This window comes from Bombina bombina, chromosome 9 (genome assembly GCF_027579735.1).
Source record: "Bombina bombina isolate aBomBom1 chromosome 9, aBomBom1.pri, whole genome shotgun sequence".
Classification (NCBI taxonomy): domain Eukaryota; kingdom Metazoa; phylum Chordata; class Amphibia; order Anura; family Bombinatoridae; genus Bombina; species Bombina bombina.
The window spans coordinates 8,709,585-8,733,813 of NC_069507.1; the positions used below are offsets into that span (position 1 = coordinate 8,709,585).

The 24,229-nt window shown below is 39.3% G+C and overlaps 1 protein-coding gene across 1 annotated transcript in view; it reads right to left on the reverse strand.

The window, feature by feature from the left end:
* Window positions 1-4,970, reverse strand: part of LOC128639742 (uncharacterized) — a 272,419-nt gene extending 267,449 nt beyond the window's left edge. The window contains exon 1 of the mRNA XM_053691861.1: window positions 4,715-4,970. Within this exon, the coding sequence (XP_053547836.1) occupies window positions 4,715-4,763 (49 nt within the window). The 5' untranslated portion in view covers window positions 4,764-4,970. The remainder of the gene's footprint in view (window positions 1-4,714) is intronic.
* Window positions 4,971-24,229: the final 19,259 nt, after the last annotated feature.

Sequence of the window (24,229 nt, forward strand, 5' to 3'; positions counted from 1 at the left end):
ACAGAGATATGACGGCAGTACTGGTAATAATGACATATAATCAGCTAGTCAGGCACAGGGATATGACGGCAGAACTGGTAATAATGACATACAATCAGCTAGTCAGGCACGGGGATATGACGGCAGTACTGGTAATAATGACATATAATCAGCTAGTCAGGCACAGGGATATGACGGCAGAACTGGTAATAATGACATATAATCAGCTAGTCAGGCACAGAGATATGACGGCAGTACTGGTAATAATGACATATAATCAGCTAGTCAGGCACAGGGATATGACGGCAGTACTGGTAATAATGACATATAATCAGCTAGTCAGGCACGGGGATATGACAGCAGTACTGGTAATAATGACATATAATCAGCTAGTCAGGCACAGGGATATGACGGCAGAACTGGTAATAATGACATATAATCAGCTAGTCAGGCACAGAGATATGACGGCAGTACTGGTAATAATGACATATAATCAGCTAGTCAGGCACAGGGATATGACGGCAGTACTGGTAATAATGACATATAATCAGCTAGTCAGGCACGGGGATATGACAGCAGTACTGGTAATAATGACGTATAATCAGCTAGTCAGGCACAGGGATATGACGGCAGAACTGGTAATAATGACATATAATCAGCTAGTCAGGCACAGGGATATGACGGCAGTACTGGTAATAATGACATATAATCAGCTAGTCAGGCACAGGGATATGACGGCAGTACTGGTAATAATGACATATAATCAGCTAGTCAGGCACGGGGATATGACAGCAGTACTGGTAATAATGACATATAATCAGCTAGTCAGGCACGGGGATATGACGGCAGTACTGGTGATAATGACATATAATCAGCTAGTCAGGCACAGAGATATGACGGCAGTACTGGTAATAATGACATATAATCAGCTAGTCAGGCACGGGGATATGACAGCAGTACTGGTAATAATGACGTATAATCAGCTAGTCAGGCACAGGGATATGACGGCAGAACTGGTAATAATGACATATAATCAGCTAGTCAGGCACAGAGATATGACGGCAGTACTGGTAATAATGACATATAATCAGCTAGTCAGGCACAGGGATATGACGGCAGAACTGGTAATAATGACATATAATCAGCTAGTCAGGCACGGGGATATGACAGCAGTACTGGTAATAATGACATATAATCAGCTAGTCAGGCACGGGGATATGACAGCAGTACTGGTAATAATGACATAATCAACTAGTCAGGCACAGGGGTATGATGATAGTACTGGTAATAATTATGTTTAATCAGTTAGTCAGGCATGGGGAGGTGGGTAGGGTAATGAGGGGGTCAGCTACAATACAGGAAAAAAACATTTTTTTTCATTTATAAAATTAGCAAAATTTGCATCAAACTGGGTACTGGCAGACAGCTGCCAGTACCTAAGATGGCGGCAAATTGGTAGAGGGTTAGAGAGCTGTTTGGGGTGGATAACGGGGGATTGTACACTGCAGAAAATATATAAAAAATATATTACAAAAAACAAAAACTTTTATTTTCATACTGGCAGACTTTCTGTCAGTACTTAAGATGGGGGTGACCATTGAGGGTAGGGGGAGGGAAGAGAGCTGTTTGAGAGGGATCATGGAGGGATTAGGGGGTGGGATGTGTCAGTTGGGAGGGTAATCTATACACCAAAGCTAAAATTAACCCTACAAGCTACCTAATTAACCCCTTCACTGCTGGGCATAATACATGTGTGGTGCGCAGCGGCATTTAGCGGCCTTCTAATTACCAAAAAGCAATGCCAAAGCCATATATGTCTGCTATTTCTGAACAAAGGGGATCCCAGAGTAGCAATTACAACCATTTGTGCCATGATTGCACAAGTTGTTTGTAAATAATTTCAGTGAGAAACCTAAAGTTTGTGAAAAAAATTGTGAAAAAGTGAACAATTTTTTTATTTGATCGCATTTGGCGGTGAAATGGTGGCATGAAATATACCAAAATTGGCCTAGATCAATACTTTGGGATGTCTACTAAAAAAAATATATATACATGTCAAGGGATATTCAGGTATTCCTGACAGATATCAGGGTTCCAATGTAACTAGCGCTAATTTGGAAAAAATGGTTTGGAAATAGCAAAGTGCTACTTGTACTTATTGCCCTATAACTTGCAAAAAAAGCAAAGAACGTGTAAACATTGGGTATTTCTAAACTCAGGACAAAATTTAGAAACTATTTAGCATGGATTTTGTTTGGTGGTTGTAGATGTATAACAGATTTTGGGTGTCAAAGTTAGAAAAAGTGTGTTTTTTTCCATTTTTTCATCATATTTTATAATCTTTTTATGGTAAATTATATGATATGATGAAAATAATGGTATCTTTAGAAAGTCCATTTAATGGCGAGAAAAACGGTATATAAAATGTGTGGGTACAGTAAATGAGTAAGAGGAAAATTACAGCTAAACGCAAACACTGCAGAAATGTAAAAACAGCCCTGGGGGTCTATTTATGAAGCAGCGGATGTTGCTTCGACCCTCTCCACTTCAGTTCCGCCTGAAGCGAAAGTTAAGAAGCAGGGTCCTAAGACCCCTGCTCCTTAACTTGTCCTCCATCTCTGAGGTGGCGGACAGCAATCAGCCCGATTTAATACGATTGGGCTTATTGACACCCCCTGCTAGCGGCCGATTGGCTGCGAATCTGCAGGGGGCAGTATTGCACCAGCAGTTCACAAGAACTGCTGGTGCAATGATAAATGCTGACAGCGTATGCTGTCGGCATTTATCGGTGTGCGGCGGACATGATTCCCTATAGCGGATCATGTCTAACCTACATAAATAGACCCCCTAGTCCTTAACGGTAAGAAAATTGAAAAATGGTCTGGTCACTAAGGGGTTATAGTATAACTTTATATCACAAAACCTGAGCCCTTGAGTGTCACACATAGTGTTACAAAGCACAAATAAATAAACATATCTAGTTAGAAATTACTTTTATAGCCCCTAAATTGTGTAATATGTCTCACACACACGCAAAACACAAACATACTCATACACACACAAAAACACAAACATACTCATACACACACAAAAACACAAACATACTCATACACACACAAAAATACAAACATACGCATACACACACAAAAACACAAACATACTCATACACACAAAAACCCAAATACTCATACACACACAAAAACACAAACATACTCATACACACACAAAAACACAAACATACTCATACACACACAAAAACACAAACAAACATACTCATACACACACAAAAACACAAATACTCATACTCATACACACACAAAAACACAAACATACTCATACACACACAAAAACACAAACATACTCATACACACACAAAAACACAAATACTCATACACACACAAAAACCCAAATACTCATACACACACAAAACACAAACATACTCATACACACACAAAAACACAAACATACTCATACACACACAAAAACACAAATACTCATACACACACAAAAACCCAAATACTCATACACACACAAAACACAAACATACTCATACACACACAAAAACCCAAATACTCATACACACACAAAAACACAAACATACTCATACACACACAAAAACACAAACATACTCATACACACACAAAAACAAAAATACTCATACACACACAAAAACACAAATATACTCATACACATACAAAAACACAAACATACTCATACACACACACAAACACAAACATACTCATACACACACAAAAACACAAATATACTCATACACATACACAAACACAAATACTCATACACACACAAAAACACAAATATACTCATACACACACAAAAACACAAATACTCATACACACACACAAAAACATGAACATACTCATACACACACATAAACACAAATATACTCATACACACACAAAAACACAAATATTCATACACACACAAAAACACAAATATACTCATACACATACAAAAACACACTGACATACCGAAACACACACAAATAAAAACACACACAAACTTACAAAAACACACACAAAACAAACTCACAAAAACACACTGACATACCGAAAAACACACACACATAAAAACACACACAAACTCACAAAAACACACTCACGTACAAAAACACACACACAACACAAACTCACAAAAACACACACACATACAAAAACACACACAACATAAACACACACTCACATACAAAAACACACTCCCAAAACAAAACACACACACAACACAAACTCCCAAAAACAAACTCACAAATGAAAACACACACAACACAAACACATACTCACATACAAAAACACACTAACAAAACACACACACAACACAAACTCCCAAAAACACACTCACATACGAAAATACACACATAACACAAATTTACGAAAACCAACTCAGATACAAAAACACACTCACATACAAAAACACACAAGCTCACAAATACAGAAACACACTAAAACAAAAGTGGGTTGTCAAATTTGCATGAAATACATTTGAAATATGTGCAACTGCTATTCAAAACCACACAAAGCATAAAACGAGCAGGCATGAATAAAGCTAAAGGTGAATTTTCACCCTGGGCTATGCGCACTAAGACGAGAATATAAATACATATTTGTTGTAGATATAAAGTATAGTAAGGTCCTCAGTGCAGAGTAAAATCCAATGGTAACTTAACCATTTGTAAAACACAACATTACAGCAGTAAGGTGAATAAAATAACTGTACAAACCTCTTCTCCAGGGTGGCATGAGCTTAAATGTTTTGTGCCAGTTAAACATTGTGGCCTGTGTCACTGGAAGCTGTGGTGACGGTGTGCCCCAGGAACAAACTGTCCCATTAGCTCAGGACGCAGCAGGTTAGTGTAGGTAACCCCAAGTCTGTTATCAGGGTCCCTGCTCGGGGTCCATGCTCTGCTCCTCATACAGACTGTGCAGCACGACTGGGATTCCTGTCTCCAACCTCAGGCTGCTGAGATGAACTGGAAGTGGCTCTGGGCCAGCAGTGACTCAAAAGGGAGCAGCCCTGAGGAATGTATCTTCCTGGCTGATAAGCCAAGACACCTCAGCTATTCCAGCACCCCTTAGATGCCAGAGCTTGCTCAACCTTATCAGCAATAACAATAATAGCTAGCCTGGAATGTATCACTGCCAACTTCATGTGCATAATACCCACACTGACCATTTCACATACATTTTATCTAGGTATGCGGTTATATATATTTGTATATCTATCTATCTATCTATCTATCTATCTATCTATCTGTTTCTGTCTCTCTCTGTCTGTCTAGCTGTCTGTAGCTATTTATCTATCTATTTGTATATATCTTATCTATCTATTTGTATCTCTCTATATTTATCTATCTGTATCTATATCTATCTGTACCTATCTATGGGCAAGATTACAAGTTGCGCGGTATGGGTTTTACCCACCCGATATGGTGCAAAATTACACATGCTGCGCCACTTGTTTTTAGTCAGATATTGCTATCACATATACAGTGCCGAAATATATTTCACCCATCGGCCACTATTTTTACTCCCATAAACTAACATATTCAGCGCAAGGACTTACGTGGCGCAAAACAAATGGATACATTTTACTCCATTTTCACCTCGCCACACATAGGCAAGCGCAGTAAGCCTTGCGCTGAATATATAAGTACCGTAACTCCCTGGAAGTCTTAACAAACACCTAACGCATGTGCAATATCTACCTGTCAACCCATCCCCCCACCGCAATAACTAAATAAACCGTATTAACCCCCGCCAACCCCCACATCGCAAAGTACATAATAAAGTTATTAACCCCTAATCCGGCATTCACCCACATCACAATCTAACTAATACAGTTATTAACCACTAAACCGCTATTTACCCACAACGCAAATAAGCTAATTAAAGTATTAACCCCTAAACCGCCAACCCCCACAACGCAAACTACCTAATAAATGTATTAACCTCTAATCCACCATCCCCCCACATTGCAAAGTATCTAATTACACTATTTACCCCTAAACCGCCAACCCCCACAACACAATCTACCTATTAACACTATTAACCCCTAAACTGCCAACCCCCACAACGCTGTATACCTAATTAACGCCTAAACCACCATCACCCCACAAAGCAAAGAATGAATCCAATCACTAATCCCCCTAACCTAACACCCCCTAAGTTAACCCCAATTATATCAAATAAAAAAAAGACTACATTACTAATAAATCAATAACAAAATTAAGAAAAATTAAAAATCCTTACTTACAAATAAAATAAAAAATCCTAACATTACATTTAAAAAAAACCCCTAAGATTAAATTAAAATAAAATATTAATATTACAAAAAATAAAAAAAATCTAAAATTACAGACAAAAATATACGAACTTATCCAAAATAAAAAAATGTAAACCTAATCTATTACCCCTATTAAAATAAAAAGCCACCCCAAAATAAAAACACCCCCTAATCTAAGAATAAACTAAAGGTACATTTGCTGCCTTTTAAAATAAAAAATCTCTAATCTAAAAGAAACCCCCCCCCAAAAAAAGTCTAACCCCGAAATAGGTACTCACCATTCCTGAAGTCCGGCGGTGAAGGTCTTCTTCCAGGCGGCACGATCTTCACCCAGCGCAGGGACATCTTCTTTCTTTATCCGGAGCGAAGGTGGAGACATCCAGCGTGGAGGATCCTCTTCAAGCCATCGTCGCCGCACACTGAAGATTAAATGCAAGGTACCCGTTTTATATTTGGGGTACCTTGCATTCCTATTGGCTGTAATTTTCAAATCAGCCAATAGGATGAGAGCTACTGAAATCCTATTCGCTGTTTCACTTTTATTAGTAGTTACGATGTAGGGGAATGGCGGATTAGGGTTTTGACGTGTCAGATTTATTTTTGGGAGGCGGGTTAGACTTTTACGGCAATTTGAAAGTCACTGGCGTCTCCAGAAATCTGTATTTCTAAACATTGCCAGTTTATTCAACTTACAGCAGTAACTGATCTGCCACCACTATATATGTGATTCACCCGATGTGCGAGGTGAACTTACGGGAGGTGTGGGTTTTTAGCAGTTGCGCTGAAACCTACGCCGCACATGTAATCTCGCCCATGGGGTGCGATTTATCAATGTGCAGGCGGACATAATCCACTGTAGCGGATCATGTCTGCCCCACATTAATAAATGCCGACAGTATACATTGTCAGCATTTATCAGCATTTCTAGTGAAATGCTTGTGCAATTCTGCCCCCTGCACATTAGCGGCCAATCGGCCGCTAGCAGGGGGTGTAAATCATCCTGATCGGATCGGGATGATTGATGTCCGCCGCCTCAGAGGTGGCGGACGAGTTAAGGACTTTATAGTACCTATAAAATGAAAGTACTAGGGATAGATCCTGGGCTGTGTTTAGTGTCTGAGTCACTTACCTGGACTGCAGCACCCTCCACTGTATCTTACCATCTTGCTAATGCATTTCTTTCTCACAGAATGCTAGTAGAGAGCACATCCAGTGCAATTAAATATACTGCAGAGGTAACACCAGCAATCAAGGTGGAGGCTAAGAGAATGGGACCCTGGGATGTCTGAGGGCAATTATGGCTGAGAGATTTACCTGTGAGAGTACTGCCATGCCATAATAAGGTATTCATTTGACCCTGCTTCACTCAGAATCTTGGAGAACTTCCCCAAGTTAAGATGGAAGATGGGTACTGGGTTTCAAGTCAGGTCTGAGCTCTCAATAAATAAATAGATAGAAAATAATAAAATCTTGCTTGCAGTGCTCCTCTTGACCTGCTATGTCGTCACGTTCCGGCTCTTTCACATAAAACACATGACTAATATTTTCCAAACAACCCAACACCGTAAATAAAGACACTAGACTTAGCAGTGGTGCAAATTGGCCGCAGCTCCTTTATTTAATAAATAAGTTTTAGAAAAACTTTAATAACTCAATAAATAACAGTGCAAATATTGTAACTACATTGTATATAACATACACATAAACAGCGGTGCTAGTCCCTACTCATTTCTTTAGTTGGATATTTATTTTATTTTACTTATACACACATATTATTTCACTTCATCGCTGTATATGCAACAGCTTCTTGTTGTTAGTACACGTTCCTCCTCTATATCATTAATTAGGTCATTGGGTTCTTATCCTTTATCCATCATATTATCGTATTATACTTCACTCACACACACATCAGATATATGTACACACATATCCCTGGCTGGGTGAGCACTCTCCTTTGTTCTCTGTACTTCCTATCACTTCTATAGTATTATTGTACATAATACACTTCACACCTTTTAATCTTCTGCCATTTTTGTCTTTCATCTTTCTTCGTTCTTCTTTCCCCTTTTTGTCTTAGTATAGTATGTGTTGTCATTAATATTCCCATCTCCCATATACAATAGACATCACATTATTGTTCCATACCAATAGTACGGCACTCTTATCTGATTTTATTATTGTTAGTAACACTATACATTGTTATTTATTTATTGGTAATAGCACATTATTATTCTTTAATGAGTATAGTTTAGGCACATAGTTTTGCTATCATAACGATTATGGGAAAATAGCTGCTATTACACTTCAATTTATTTATTTTTATATATTGTCTTTATAGTCATAGTTAGCACATCTTTTATCACGTCTCTATTGGCCCCCTTTGCAACAGATTGCCGTGATGCAGCTGTGTTATCTGACCCTCCTCTTACTATGGGTCCACGCAAGCACAAAGGTGTGTACGGATGTGGCTCCTGTTATTGGTTTATATCCCCACCAATCAGAAGCCTTTATTATTGGCATGTCTTGCCAAACACTCACTGCCACTAGTTTATAGTCTATTGGCTAATACTGGGCAACTTTCTTGATATAGACGTCAGCAATGCAGCTAGGTCATCTGACCTCTAGTGTAATATGGGTCTGTATAAGCACAAGTACGTAAAAAGGTGTGCACTGACACGGCCCCCGTTACTGGTCAAATATAGTATGTTAGTTCAACCAATCAGAAGCCTCCATTATCTGCATTTTTCGCCAAACATTCACTGATTTCGGCTATTTGTTCAATACCTTTATATCATCATTGACAAACTAATAAATGGCACGCATCCTGAAGCTACAAATGTGGATCAGGCCCCACTAAAACAGCAAAGACCCAATATAGAAAAGTTCAATTTTATACCTGTACCCTTCAATGTCATTAAGAAACACCTCAATAATCTAAAAATGAAAAACCAGTCAGGACCTGATCAAATCCCAGCAATGCTGTTGAAGCTCAGTGCGCCGGCAATTGCTAAGCCTGTCGCAACCCTAATTAACGAATCCTTGGTGTCTGGATATATACCCAAACTCTGGAAAACTGCAAGAGTAGTGCCTATTCATAAAAGTGGGGAGTTAACCTTGGTTTCTAACTATCGTCCTATATCATTGCTCCCTGTATAGAAAAATGCGTCCATACACAATTATGCGAGTATTATCAACTTTCTAACTATCTGACCCATGATCAATCAGGTTTTAGACCGAATCACTCCACTACAACTGCCCTCCTAAAAGTTTGCAACAACATCCAAATTGGCATGGAACAAGGAGACCTAACTGGAGCTATTTTCCTTGATTTTGCAAAGGCTTTTGACACAGTGGACCATGACATACTACTTCTCAAACTAAAAAACTCTGGTATTGCTGATCGCCCGTTAACCTGGTTTAAATCATATGTATCGGATCGATCACAATATGTCCCTGTCTCTAACAGTGACTCTCTCCCTCTCCCAATCACGTGTGGTGTTCCCCAAGGTTCCATTCTCGGCCCCCTACTATTCACATTATTTATAAATGATTTGCCTAATGTCTGCAAATCCTCAACTGTACACATGTATGCAGACGACACGGTAATCTATGCAAACAAATCTGATCTGCCGCAGCTTGAAGCAGTGCTCCAAGACCAGTTCACAGAGGTAGAAAAGTGGATCTCGAAAAACAAACTCTTCCTAAACACTGACAAAACGGTCACAATGATCTTTGGAACGGGACCTAAAATACAAAAATTACAAAATTCCCATCTTCGCATCAAAACAAAATCCAATTGCACGCTGACCGCAGTCCACTCTTTTAAATACTTAGGTATGTTGTTAGATCCCAATCTATCTTTTGGACTCCACATAGAAAAACTTGCCTCTAAACTTTATCCAAAACTAGGTGCCCTGTACAGAAACAAATCTTGCCTCAGCCCTACAGTAAAGGAAAAGATTGTACAGCAAATGCTGATGCCTATCTTGGATTATGGGGACATAGTATATGCACCTGCTCCGCAAACTCACCTTAAAGGGACATTAAACCTAAAAAATAATGTTATATAATTCTGCACATAGTGCAGAATTATATAACATTATTTTAGTGCTATAGTTATAAAAGCCTTTTTTCCCTTTTTATATTTAAAAAATATGCCGCTTTTACAGACCCGCTCTCTGCTGAGCGGGTCTGTTTTTTTTAGTCAGCGCATCGGGCCAGCTGTATAGTAACAGCCCGGCTCGACCGCGCCATAACATTAAGTGAAGCTCGCTCCTGCTGTCAGACAGAGCAGGAGCGAGCTGCACTTAGTCTTATGGCGCGGTCGGGCCGGGCTGTGACTATACAGCTGGCCCGATGCGCTGACTAAAAAAAACAGACCCGCTCAGCAGAGAGCGGGTCTGTAAAAGCGGTATGTTTTTTAAATATTAAAAGTGAAAAAAGGCTTTTATAACTATAGCACCTAAATAATGTTATATAATTCTGCACTATGTGCAGAATTATATAACATTACTTTTAGGTTTACTGACACTTTAATAAACTAAATACGTTAAATAACTCGTTCTGCCGCTTTGTGCTACAATGTAACTACTGGACCCACCATTGTGACATGCTAAAAGATATAAACTGTCTGTTGCTGGAATCCAGACGCACCCTCCATCTTTCCTGCCTTGTGTTTAAGAGCCTTTCTGGGAAGCTCCCACCCTACCTGAGCAGAATGCTCTCCTCTGCTATTCCCACCTCCTATAACCTCCGATCCAATAACAGCACATTATTTAGCTTGCCTCAATACAAAAAAAAAGCAGCTCGATCCTCCTTTTCCTACAGAGCGCCACAATTATGGAATGACCTCCCTCACACTTTAAAAACTTCCCCAAGCCTAAAATCCTTTAAGAGATCCCTCTCTACATATCTCAAAACAGAATGCTCCTGTCATGGTTGATTATATATTTCCTACCTGCTCTATGTTAAATGTTTGCATATATTGTGTATTATTATTGTTTTTGTATTTTATTGTACCCTATTGTATCAATGCAATGTTTTGTGGTCCCAGGACATACTTGAAAACGATAGAAATCTCAATGTATCCTTCCTGGTAAAATATTTTATAAATAAATAAATAAATAATTACGAGATTTATATTTGTGCCTTATGTCAAGGTATATGTAAAGATTAATAAATATATATATATATTAATCATATATTTGGCTAGTTAGTAGCAAAAGATTCATTCATTCATTCAGAAAAATTGACTTAACCCATGTCAGTTCTCCCCATTCAGGATGCAAAAGTTAAAAGGGCATACAAGTGAGAACAATAAACATTTGGTTTGTTTAACTTTAACAGCCATTGCGAGAGACCATATGTGTTACTGCCTGAAAATATGTGATAAAATCTCCTACGTTGCCTAGAAGTCTAGTTTAAGTGATATATTTTGTGGGAATGTGACCACTTACATTCAGGTGCATATGACCCCTGCTGTGTGACTCTGACACTTAAATATACATAATGCAGACACTACGTCTGGAGGAGTATACAAGCACTGAACCAGGGACTCAAAAATATATATATTTTTTTTATTCTCTCTGTTTTCCAGAAATCTAATGAAAATTATAGGAACAACTGATGAATGGGATATCTGGATGAATAACTATGTAGCAATCTATAATTTGCTGGATTTTATATACTTTTGAATACTGCATAGAAATGCATGTGTATATATATATATATTTTTTTTTTTAAAAGCATAAAATGTCTTAGCATCTGTATTTTTTAAGAATATTTGTGGACCTAAAAAGAAATGATTAATAACACTTATTTTTATTTCAGATGGACCATAGACAAGATTCATGCATGCAAAATTTGTTGGAAATGTGAAACATGCTGTATTTGCATGAATGCCATATCAGATGTATAAATGCCATTAATTTCAGAATAATTAACAGGATAAATTGCTTTAATATAATATAATGTTAAAGACACATGATTTTTCATATTAAAATAATCAGAATAAATATTGTGACCTAGCCCAGTACATAATGAACATAGAACTTATTAATGTAAGGAAAATATGGCAGTTATTACACATTTTAAAGAAATATTTTTAAATGCTAGAAATGTTAAGAATGAAGCTGTGTTGCTGTCATGCTGCCCCCGATGGACAGAATCCGGTGTTGCGATGCAGGTATTACAACAAAGAGACAATTGGTGGTTGCAGGGATGCATCTCCCTGACAACATGCATTCCCAGATAAACCAATCCATGTTCAGTTGCAAAGGGCCAATCCGAGACAAGCTTCCATTTGGGCGTTTCCAATCCTCACCAATGATGGGTAATGATAAAAAAAGGGGAGGGGTGAGATCAGATGATTTAACCCCAAGCATAGAGGCTGCTAAAGGCTGTTGCTGGCTAATCCTGAAGGAATAACTACTGTAGTTATTATTAAAGCACACAGCTACTCTTATACTCCATATGCGGATATCCCCAATTTTTGTATTCTGAGGTGAGATTGTTCCCATTAAGAAATACTGGATATCGATTGGTGTTCATCTTGGTAATGTATTAAAAGATTGCTGTCGTAAATAAATTTAAAGAGCAGTTTGTATTTTAGCTCATAATCATAGCCTATGTATTGTTAAACATATATCCTTAATGCTAAGTTGTTTCATCTGTGCAACTATAGAGTTATAACTCAGAGTTTGGTTATTGGCACAAATAATATATATACAATTTCTGATATCTTAATAGAAGTGCATATTGTACTATTGTTTAAATTAGCACTGTAAATTGTATTTTTGAATGTTAGCAACCAAATATCTTGGAATCTCATTGTGTTAACTGAGTGCTACTGAAATTCTTATAAATATACTGACACTTATGTATCACTGCACTTATATAGGACCATTGAATATCAGCCAATCTAATCTATGATAAACTTATTAATACACTGTGACTCATTTAGAGGAGAAGTTTCTGGTGAGCTTTTGATTGTGTATATTAACTTATTTATTATTTTTTTTATTAGAAAGTTTGTTTATTCACACTACATTAAATCATTTTAATAGATATATCTTTGTTATATAGATGCATCTATGCTTGCATCACACAGGCCTACAGAACTTATACTTTATTTATATATATATATATATATATTTTGGAGTGGATGGGTACAGGTAGCATAGCCTTATTTAAGGGATGAATTTTGAACAGAATACATGCCTGATGAAACGGTGTGTACCGTGAAACGTGTAGCATGATATGTTTGTGCACTACACAGCATGAGCTGTTTTTAACACTGTTTTTATCGTATATTAAACTTATTTTTAATTTTACACCCTCATTGCTGAGTGCATTTTTCTACGCTACCTGTGGACCTCGCTCCCCTGGAATTCCTGACTCGTACACATTGGAGTGCCGCCACAGAATGTGAGTACCCTGTACTTGTTTGTACTCCCTGCTTGCTGGTTATCGATTCACACATACGGCGCCTCTTTCCTTGTTTTGTTTTCTAATTTCTTTATATCTATGGCCATCATTCCACCCACTGGACCCAACCGTGCAAGTGATTGAGCCCGTCAGTGATAATCAACATAAGTCTCTAAGGAACCCCTTGCCCTTAGAGACCCCCAACTTGAATTCCCCCCATGGGAATGCAAAATACCACCACACTAACAATTGGCCATAACCTGCTGTAATTGTAAGGGCTAGCACCCCTGCCACAGACTGGCCTGAAACCTCAGCCCAGTCCCGCCAACCCCGCAACTTTACATAAAGCCTCCTTAAAGTCAAGAATAAACAACTGCAGACCAAAGTCATTGAGATGCACCCCATCCGGTGAATAAAATTCACCCTGACCCACCTCCGCTAAGTCTGGATGATGAAACACCGAACCACCCAGCCTCCGGACAAAGGACCCCATAAGCTTGTTAATCTTTCGCCTGCTTTTGTCTAACTGCACCAGGTCCCAAGTGGCCCTCCAAACCCTCCTGGGCAAAATGTCAGACCATACAATCCTCAGTGCAGGGTATAAATCCACCAACCTCCCAATGTCCCTCTTCACGCTTCTCATCAACTCCCTCTGTGGCAGAAAACCAAGATCGTTACCCCCGGCGTGAACCAACAACACAGTTGGAGGCTGAAAAGGTTTGCAGTAATCCACCACCAGGGGCAACAAACTGTCCCAACGGAGCACCCTAACAATGAACCATTTAACATCAGGCGGGACATGGGAAAACCCAACTGTAAGCCATCCACTTTGACTGAAGCCGCTCTTCGAGCCCAATAAATAAAAGAGTGGCTGACTAGCCACAATTGCTCCAAACCTAGAACACAGAAAATAAAAGTAACAAAACACTACATTAAACACCCAACTCAGGACGGACATACAGGCGGAACCGCCCAGATCCCTACCTACCAATGCCCTTAACCACCATATCAGATAAACCCCTCACTGAAGCCTCAGTTGCCGCCCCTATGCGGAAAGAATGAGACCCGAATTCCCTTGTATTGAAACCCATATGAACCAATGACTTATTTAGAATCGCCCTGGAACTGGAACTGTGACAAAGGCCTACCGTCTTGGTGGACCAACAACGAGCCCCCCACCAGGAGCCCGACACCCAAATAAGTCCTCAGACAAAGCCAAGGACAAACCTCTTAACCACTGGGAAAAAGGACTATCGTCCTACCCTTTCCCACCTGGTCCGTTTTACTCCTCCTCAAAAATATCTCAACTTTGGAATAAAAAAAGGACACATCCACCAACGCCAAACCACCCATGGAGACTTCATTTTTACTAACTAGCTCCGATATTCGAAATGCCCCAAAAAAGGCGAAAACAAAAGCCAAAAGGAACAAATAGGCCTCAAAATCAGACACACATACTACCGCCAATACTCTATAAATACTGCTTAGCAGCGTGAAAGTAATAGGGCGCCTCCAATTAGGAGGAGATCCAACCGAACCCTTCTTCAAGCCCTTCAGGACTTGCTAAACACAAAAACCTTTAGTAATATCTCGCAAACCTAATAGCTTAAAGTGAAAAGCTAAGGCCGCCAAACGCCTGTCCATAGCAGAATGTGACAAGTTCACAGACCCCCACTCCCACATCCATTCCAACAATAAACCGGTAAGGTCAGATTCCCCTTCACATACCGCTTTGGAAGACAGCCTGTATTCCCACTCCCACCACACTCTAGAGTAAGTCGCCCAAGTACCTGGTGCCAGTGAAGCCTTTACCAGTCCTGCCAGTCCTCCACCCCAAGCCGCCACAGGGAACTTGGGCAGGGCAACCCTCCACTTCTGCATGAGGGGCCAACTCCCAAAACTGCTGCAACTGAAAGCGAGAGAGGGAGTCTGCTATAGAATTACAAACACCTGGAATGTGTTTAGCCTTAATGCAAACATTCATCCACAAACATTTCAGTACAAGCAATTTCAATAATCTCAATACAGGCAAAGACATTGCCGTCAATGTATTCAGCGCATACACAACTCCCATATTATCCTAATAAAATACAACCGACTGATTGCACAAATCCACCTCCCAGACAAACAGGGCAACCACAATCGGGAACAACTCCAAAAACACTAGGTTCTTAACCAAACCCAATGTAGACCATTCAGCTGGCCACTCAGCAGCACACCAGTGGTCCCAAAACCACAACCACCTGCCGAATCAGTCACAAGCCCCAGCTCCTCATTGGACACCGTAACTGTCTGAATCAATGTTGAGCCATTAAAAACCACCTCCAAACCCTCAAATCATCTTACATCTCTTTGGAGAGCCGTATAAAATTATGCGGTTTTACAATCCCAGCAGTAGCCAACGATAACCTCCTGCAGAAAACCCTCCCAATTGGGATAATTTCTGCATGCAAAGTTAAACTTGCCCACCAAGGATTGGAGATCATGGAGCGTAACCTTCTTCTTTGTTTTTTTCCGTTCCTCTTCCTCCTTCTTAGCCACGTCCTTTTTTGAGTCCTCAGGAATCTCAAAAGACTGCTCAAGCGGGAGAAGGGAGAACAACTCAATAAATTCCCTCTTATAGATTTTTTCCTTCACCTCTAACGTCAAATGCATCCCCAACGGCCCGATGGAGCAGAGGCATGACCAAGACATCGCTGTGTCGGCCACCCTCAATTCTGCCCTATCTACCGGCTTAGGGCCGACGCTAGGGGGTGCCCCCGACATCCCAGGGCTTTGAACTGCGACAGGGGCACCACCCTCCTCGACTACGGGGACCGGAACACCGCAAACTTCGACCCTCCCCAACCCCGGGACACCCGGCGCCCCAGCCACAGGGACCCATGCCCTCTCCACAGAGGCTCCAGTAGCAGAGCCGACCCCCTCCAACTTCAACAGCAACTCCCTCAAACTAGCCACTACTCTACCAGCCACAGAATCACTTTCAACACCCCGAACACACCCCTCCATTATATACCAACCCCATCTCACCTGTCAAATTTTCCGCCGAATGCTGACCACCTGAGAAGCCGTCAAGCATCCCCTGGAGCCCGCCTATGCATTGCTCCGTAATCCTTTTTCCACCTTCCTGTATCATGGCAGCAGTCCGTCCATGTTGAACCGGCTGCTGTGTTTGGTCCTAAAAAACAGCAGCACGTGAACACATATCCAGGGGAATAAAACCTCGACCTCGTCTTCCTCCCCTGTGCAGGCTGGTATCCCTAGCCGTAAGCACCCCCTTACCCTCTTGGGAGCTCCACTTCCATCACCACCAGACCAGGCAACCTCCGCCACCATCACACTTCCAACACCTCCGGACCAGCTTGCTTCTTCCCAGGACATGAACCAGGCTTCTTCCCTCCAACAGGACGCCGGTTCACCTCAGGAATGAGACGCGATGGAGGCTTGGACCGCCTCGTGGACCTCTTCCTTACACTCGACTGCGCCTCAACAGGATCCGACAAGCGACCTCCAAGTAACGCCTGGACCTGAGACTCCAGCCAGGTAGGTCCTTTGTCTTTTGCAGCCTCACGGAGCCGACTCAGCAACTCTTCAACATCAGGCATGATGCAGGCTGAGCTGGAAAGCCACGCAGACAAAAATGCTTCCAGGAATTTTTTCCAAACAACTGCTGGCTGTCCTGCTCAGCCCCAAGGCTAAATAACCTCCCCCGCTCCGCCCCTAGCTCCTCCTATCTTAACCCCGGGCCTCTTTCTCTGCGGTCAAAGCTCCCTCCAGCTAAGCTTTGCACCGCCTCCAGGAGCCACTTTCAAACTCTCGCCTCTGAGGCCAAGAACAAACTGAGTGGGGAGAGGAGATGGGAGAAATTAAAGTTCTTGTGAGGGTTCTTGACCTCTTCCTAGTGGCAGGAAATATATCCCACATGGACACCTATGGACTCTCCTCATCTTACTAAAGAAAAGTAGACATTTCTCAGAGCCACAAACAGCAGCATTATGTGTGGGACTGACTAAGCAGCCTTGTCCCTTCTTCTTCTTACCTATGTGACAGTTTAAATGCCAATGTGCTACCTGTAGTAATACAGTAAGGAATACAGAGGACATATGAATGTTGATGACAAGAGACACAGAGTGTCACTATGGTTGGCTCCAGCAGAAAATGGAACACATTACCAGAGGGTGTTTGTGCATGATTAGAAGACCAGTCTATTGACGTATTTTGGTTACTTCTAGCACATGCCACAGCTTGAGGGGCTGGGGTGATATGGGAGGATGAGTAGATGTGACCATCACAGAGGGCAGTTCTCCAGCCATACTATGGTACTGTGCAGTTCTGGAGATAGTAATGTGAGGGTGAGTAGTTGTCCAATAAAGGAGAGAAAGAAAACATCTGAAGCAATAAGTGAGTGTGAAGAACTGATACAAATAAAGGATGCGCCCCAGATACATACACAGACAGGGGATTTTGGCCCTAGAGTAACTGTCAGGGTCACACAAACGAGTCACAATAAAGCAGAGAAAGGGTCACAATAGCTGCTATCACAACTTGTAAAAATAACTGTGACATTTTAGGTCATTGTGTGAGGTAGGAAGAGGGAGAGTAAAAGGACAAAGATCTTCTTTCTATAGTTTGTCTGGCTGTGGAAGGAAGATATTCAGGTTAGTGCAGGAGACTCAGTGTGGGAGTTGCACAATGTATTCATAAGAAGTCAAATGGGAGCACTCAAAAAGGGACATGGGACAAGCTGTGGGTATACAAGGGACAGTTGTAACTTTAAAGCTGAAGTTACTGAATACAGAAAGTATATACTTTTATATATATATATATATATATATATATATATATAAATATATATATAGACTTTATCAGAAAGTGTTTTTATTTTCATTAATCAAAAGAGGGTGCAATATATACAGTAAGACTAAGACAGAAACTCCATGCAGAGCTTGCAATCTAAACTGTCAGTGTCTAGCTCTGTGGTATAGTTTAACATATCACACAAGCTTTATCAAATGCTTTCATTTAGTATCCTTTGTTAAAAACACATGTACTTGTCCTCAGCAGATATAAACTACTCAGAGATAGCTGCTGATTGGTGGCTACACATATATGCCATTTTCTATTAGCTCAGTTAGCTCCCAGTAGTGCATTGCTGCCCTAGAGCTGAGTTTATCTCTGGGGCCAATCCCAAAGCTTATCTAATTTTTAACCTGTACGTTTTAATCGTATTACCAATAAAATATTGAGTTTTAACCCTAATGCTTTTTGCGGTGCTCCTCAATCTTTCTTTGTTTTTTAGCTCCCAGTAGTGCATTGCTGCCCTAGAGCTGACTTCATCTCTGGGGCCAATCTCAAAGCTTATCTAATGAATTTTAGAATATTTAAGTGGGGATTATTGGAGTTTAAACAATAGCAGATGCTGTTTCCTATTATATGTTACATTCCGTATACCTTAAATTAAAGTATTGCATTAATATTATATATTAGCTAGAACAGGCACCTGATGTGGATTCTAAAGAAACAGAACACAAACAACTAGTTAAACTAATTGTATAAGGAATACAATAGAGTTTGTAGCAATGAATTCCACAAAATTAATATCAATATTACTCCAAGGAAAATTGTTTAGGATAAACACTCTAATTTAAAAAGTTCCATACCATTCATACTTTAAATCTTTATTATTTAAACTAGGAACACACATTCACACAGTAGCAGAAGAATGTAAAAACACTTAAACCTAGTTTTAAGGTAAGAATTAGAGGTTCAAATATTCATTCACAATTAGTAAACATGGGCCCACTGATATTGCAATATAGAGTAAGATAAGCCCTTACAATCCGAGGGCTGAATTACTTTTAAATTTTAAGCATCTAATACAGTGGGCACCAGGATTAAGTATCTCTTATTGTAGAACCATAGTATCTAGTTTGCAACTTAGGTAAGCAATTTAAAAAAAAGGGCAGACAGGAGAGACACAGCTGCTCCTGCTGGACCCCTGACGCGCGTTTCACAGAACGCTTCCTCAGAGGGGGTGCGGGCCGCTGCTACTCAGCGTTGTTTATACTGACATTTTGCCCACCTTCCAAATGTAATTGGTGCTCTTTCCATAATTGTATGCATCCGATTGGTCAATATGCCTGTTAATCACCTCTACCGGTTCTTAAACATCTGACTCCTATTGGTCATTGAAGGCGTGTGTTATAGAACGTGTCATAGCAATGGCCTGATCCAATCATGAGATTTCAGTAAGGGGGTGTGTACCGTTGCGCTGCACAGATTGGATGATCGTGTTGTGATTTGCAACGACCATTGATTCATATTTTACTTCCAATTCTGTTCTCCTATTCCTTATCGGTACACTGTGAATGCATATGAGATTTCTGTTCTATATCTTAAAATGAACATATATCTGTTTTGTGGATCAAAGTGAGTCAATACTCGATAATATCCTTAAGTCTCACCAATCGTGTACTGATCTATATAATTATTATTATGCCATCCCACCTTCATACAATCAAACTGAACAACATTATATGTTAGGCTAGTGTATATGTTGATTAATATGTTTTCGTCTTGTATTCGTAATCGAGTGTTCCGGATTGGAGGATTTGCCTGTCAATCATCATAGTCAATACTCTAATGCACGAATTAGGTGCTTGGACTGTAGGGCGTATCTCAACATTACTCTTGTCCAATAGCAGAAATATCCATCGAAGGTGTGTGTCAAAGCATTGTATTCATTGGAGGATCATATTCGGATGTAAATAAAGCATATATTTATAAATTACTTGCGGCGGTGAGAATCATATCCCTTATTGGCAAACATTAATAATAATAATAATAATAAAATGCAAATTAATTAATCTTGGTATGATTGAATGATGGATACCGTGGATAAGTTTGTTATGAAGCACAGAGCATCAATAAATGGAATTACACTACTGTTAGGAGATTCTTATCTGCTTGTCTCAACTTTTTAATCATATCTCAACACCCGGTGCTGTTCAGATTATCTTGTGATTCTAGCACCAATATGTATCCTTATCTTAACAAATAGTTCATATGCTAGCTTCATATTAGATTATATATTATTCGACTAATGTGTTTCAAAACTTCCCACAGCAAACTACTACCCCTGAGAAGGTATTTAAAATACAAAGACTGATATCTGTCAAGGATTCCTTAGCATTTATTATCTATTATCTATATTTGCATATGTTATCTTATTATCATATTATATAGACTTCATTATAATAAATTATTATAGCAAATAAAAGACATCACCTTAGGGTCTATTTTTATGTGTTAAGTATCAAATAAAAAATAGAGTTCTGGTAATACTCTATTAGTATATATGTTGATGAATACATAAAGATATTCAAAAGAGACCCATGTTGGACATTCAGAAGTGTAAATCCCATTACTTAAAAGAGAGTTACCAAGAATGTGCTAATGTTGTGTGAATAAATACAATGAGCTGTTTTTGGTGACCCAAGTGAACATTTAGAGTTATAAATCATTGTGCTGGAGAGTTAATTGTCAATGATTTTAGTGAGAATAAATAAAAAATTCTTAAAGAAATTTTGATCATGTAATAAAAATTAAAAGATAAAATTGTATTTTTGAAAGTAAAAATCTTTGTTTTAAGTGATGTGAATAAAACTAAATTGTGGTTTCCTTAAATATGATATTAAAACTACTGGTGATGGGATTGTGCTAAAAAGAAAAAACTAAGTTGTGCAAAAAGGGGAGTGACCGAAGAGGGAACAGAATTCCTCTTAAAAATTAATTTATAATAAATTTCTTTGGTGAATTTCCAAGAGTCTTGAGAAAGGCCCAAGCTGTGGGCCGAAACGCGTTGGCAACTATATGGTGAGCTATATTTCTTGATTTATTATTATATAAACATTATTATACTATGTTATTTTTTTCTGTCCTTAGGTTTTGAGGATTTCCCAGCCATCTACTTTTATCTAATTTTTACCTCACATCGTTATTTTTATTTTTATCTCTGCCTTGATATCAAGGATTGGAACTGTTTATCTATTGCAAAATCTTGAGGACTTGGAACTATTTATTGGAATCATTAACTTTCACTTTATTTTTGGGATATCATTTTCATTAGGATCACCATAAGGTCACCACCATCTGATTTTTTATGGACACTGATTTGGAACTACTCTGAATTTTACTTTTTCCACCCATCATCCCACACATCACTCATTGTGTGATTTGTCACTCATATTTTTCACACATTATTTTTGTATTATATTTTACTTTTTATTTTTCCATCCAATTTTTTATCACTTTTTGGAATAATTTTTTGATCAACACTAGTTTGTGTCCACACTAGTTTATTCTGTGATCACCTTCTTTTATATTTTTATATATATTTTTTTTCTTTTTTCACATGTGATATATACAACTCTGTGAATTCTTATTTGAATTTTCTCTAATTCTGTGCATTTTTTATATATTCAATAACAATAGGAACCACCTTATTTTGGTAGCCCTAAATCCACTACCATAGAGGGCAGTTGAGTCTAACCACCTCTACCTTTTCCATATACATAACAGTTCTAACGACATTATTACCACATCATTTGAATCAGTGACCAAGATTTGGGCCACTTGCTCTTGGAGGGATTCATTCCCCCTGGTATTTAACTTATATTTTAAGATTTTTGTTTTTAAGAATTGTTTTTATACATATATGTTTTTATGTACCATGGATCCATGTTTAGCGATGTAATTTGTGTTTGTATTAAAATTGTGATAATTTTTATCCTCATCGTTCTGTAACTACTATAGCCTCTGTAGCTAATTATAGGGACATAGCCCTCACAAAGGTACTTTTTACCATAGTGTGAATACATCCTTCACACACACACTAGGCCTTGCCTTTTTTGGCGCTCCTTTCTAAACTTATATTTAATAGTACTCCTTCCCGTGGGTAGTGGGGGCCCACCTTAGATAGGAGCTATAGGTCCTACAAGCGCTGTGGGTGTAATTAATTCTCCACTAGCGCTATTAGGTAGGATATGAAGAAGAAAGAGAGGATCAGTGTAACAGTATTAGAGCACTAGCACTATTAGGTATGATATGAAGAAGAGAGAGAGGATCAGCGGAACAGTATTAGAGCACTAGAGCTATTAGGTAGGATATGAACAAGAGCAAGAGGATCAGTGTAACAGTATTAGAGCACTAGTGCTATTAGGTAGGATATGAAGAAGAGAGAGAGGATCAGTGTAACAGTATTAGAGCACTAGTGCTATTAGGTAGAATATGAACATGAGAGAGAGGCTCAGTGTAACAGTATTAGAGCACTAGAGCTATTAGGTAGGATATGAAGAAGAGAGAGAGGATCAGTGTAACAGTATTAGAGCACTAGAGCTATTAGGTAGGATATGAAGAAGAGAGAGAGGATCTGTGTAACAGTATTAGAGCACTAGTGCTATTAGGTAGGATATCAAGAAGAGAGAGAGGATCAGTGTAACAGTATTAGAGCACTAGTGTTATTAGGTAGGATATGCAGAAAAGAGAGAGGATCAGTGTAACAGTATTAGAGCAGTAGAGCTATTAGGTAGGATATGAAGAAGAGAGAGAGGATCAGTGTAACAGTATTAGAGCACTAGAGCTATTAGGTAGGATATGAAGTAGAGAGAGGATCAGTGTAATAATATTATAGCACTAGCGCTATTAGGTAGGATATGAAGAAGAGAGAGAGGATCAGTGTAACAGTATTAGAGCACTAGCACTATTAGGTAGGATATGAAGAAGAGAGAGGATCAGTGTAACAGTATTAGAGCACTAGAGCTATTAGGTAGGATATGAAGAAGAGAGAGAGGATCAGTGTAACAGTATTAGAGCACTAGAGCTATTAGGTAGGATATGAAGAAGAGAGAGAGGATCTGTGTAACAGTATTAGAGCACTAGTGCTATTAGGTAGGATATCAAGAAGAGAGAGAGGATCAGTGTAACAGTATTAGAGCAGTAGAGCTATTAGGTAGGATATGAAGAAGAGAGAGAGGATCAGTGTAACAGTATTAGAGCACTAGAGCTATTAGGTAGGATATGAAGAAGAGAGAGAGGATCTGTGTAACAGTATTAGAGCACTAGTGCTATTAGGTAGGATATCAAGAAGAGAGAGAGGATCAGTGTAACAGTATTAGAGCAGTAGAGCTATTAGGTAGGATATGAAGAAGAGAGAGAGGATCAGTGTAACAGTATTAGAGCACTAGTGTTATTAGGTAGGATATGAAGAAAAGAGAGAGGATCAGTGTAACAGTATTAGAGCAGTAGAGCTATTAGGTAGGATATGAAGAAGAGAGAGAGGATCAGTGTAACAGTATTAGAGCACTAGAGCTATTAGGTAGGATATGAAGTAGAGAGAGGATCAGTGTAATAATATTATAGCACTAGCGCTATTAGGTAGGATATGAAGAAGAGAGAGAGGATCACTGTAACAGTATTAGAGCACTAGAGCTATTAGGTAGGATATGAAGAAGAGAGAGAGGATCAGTGT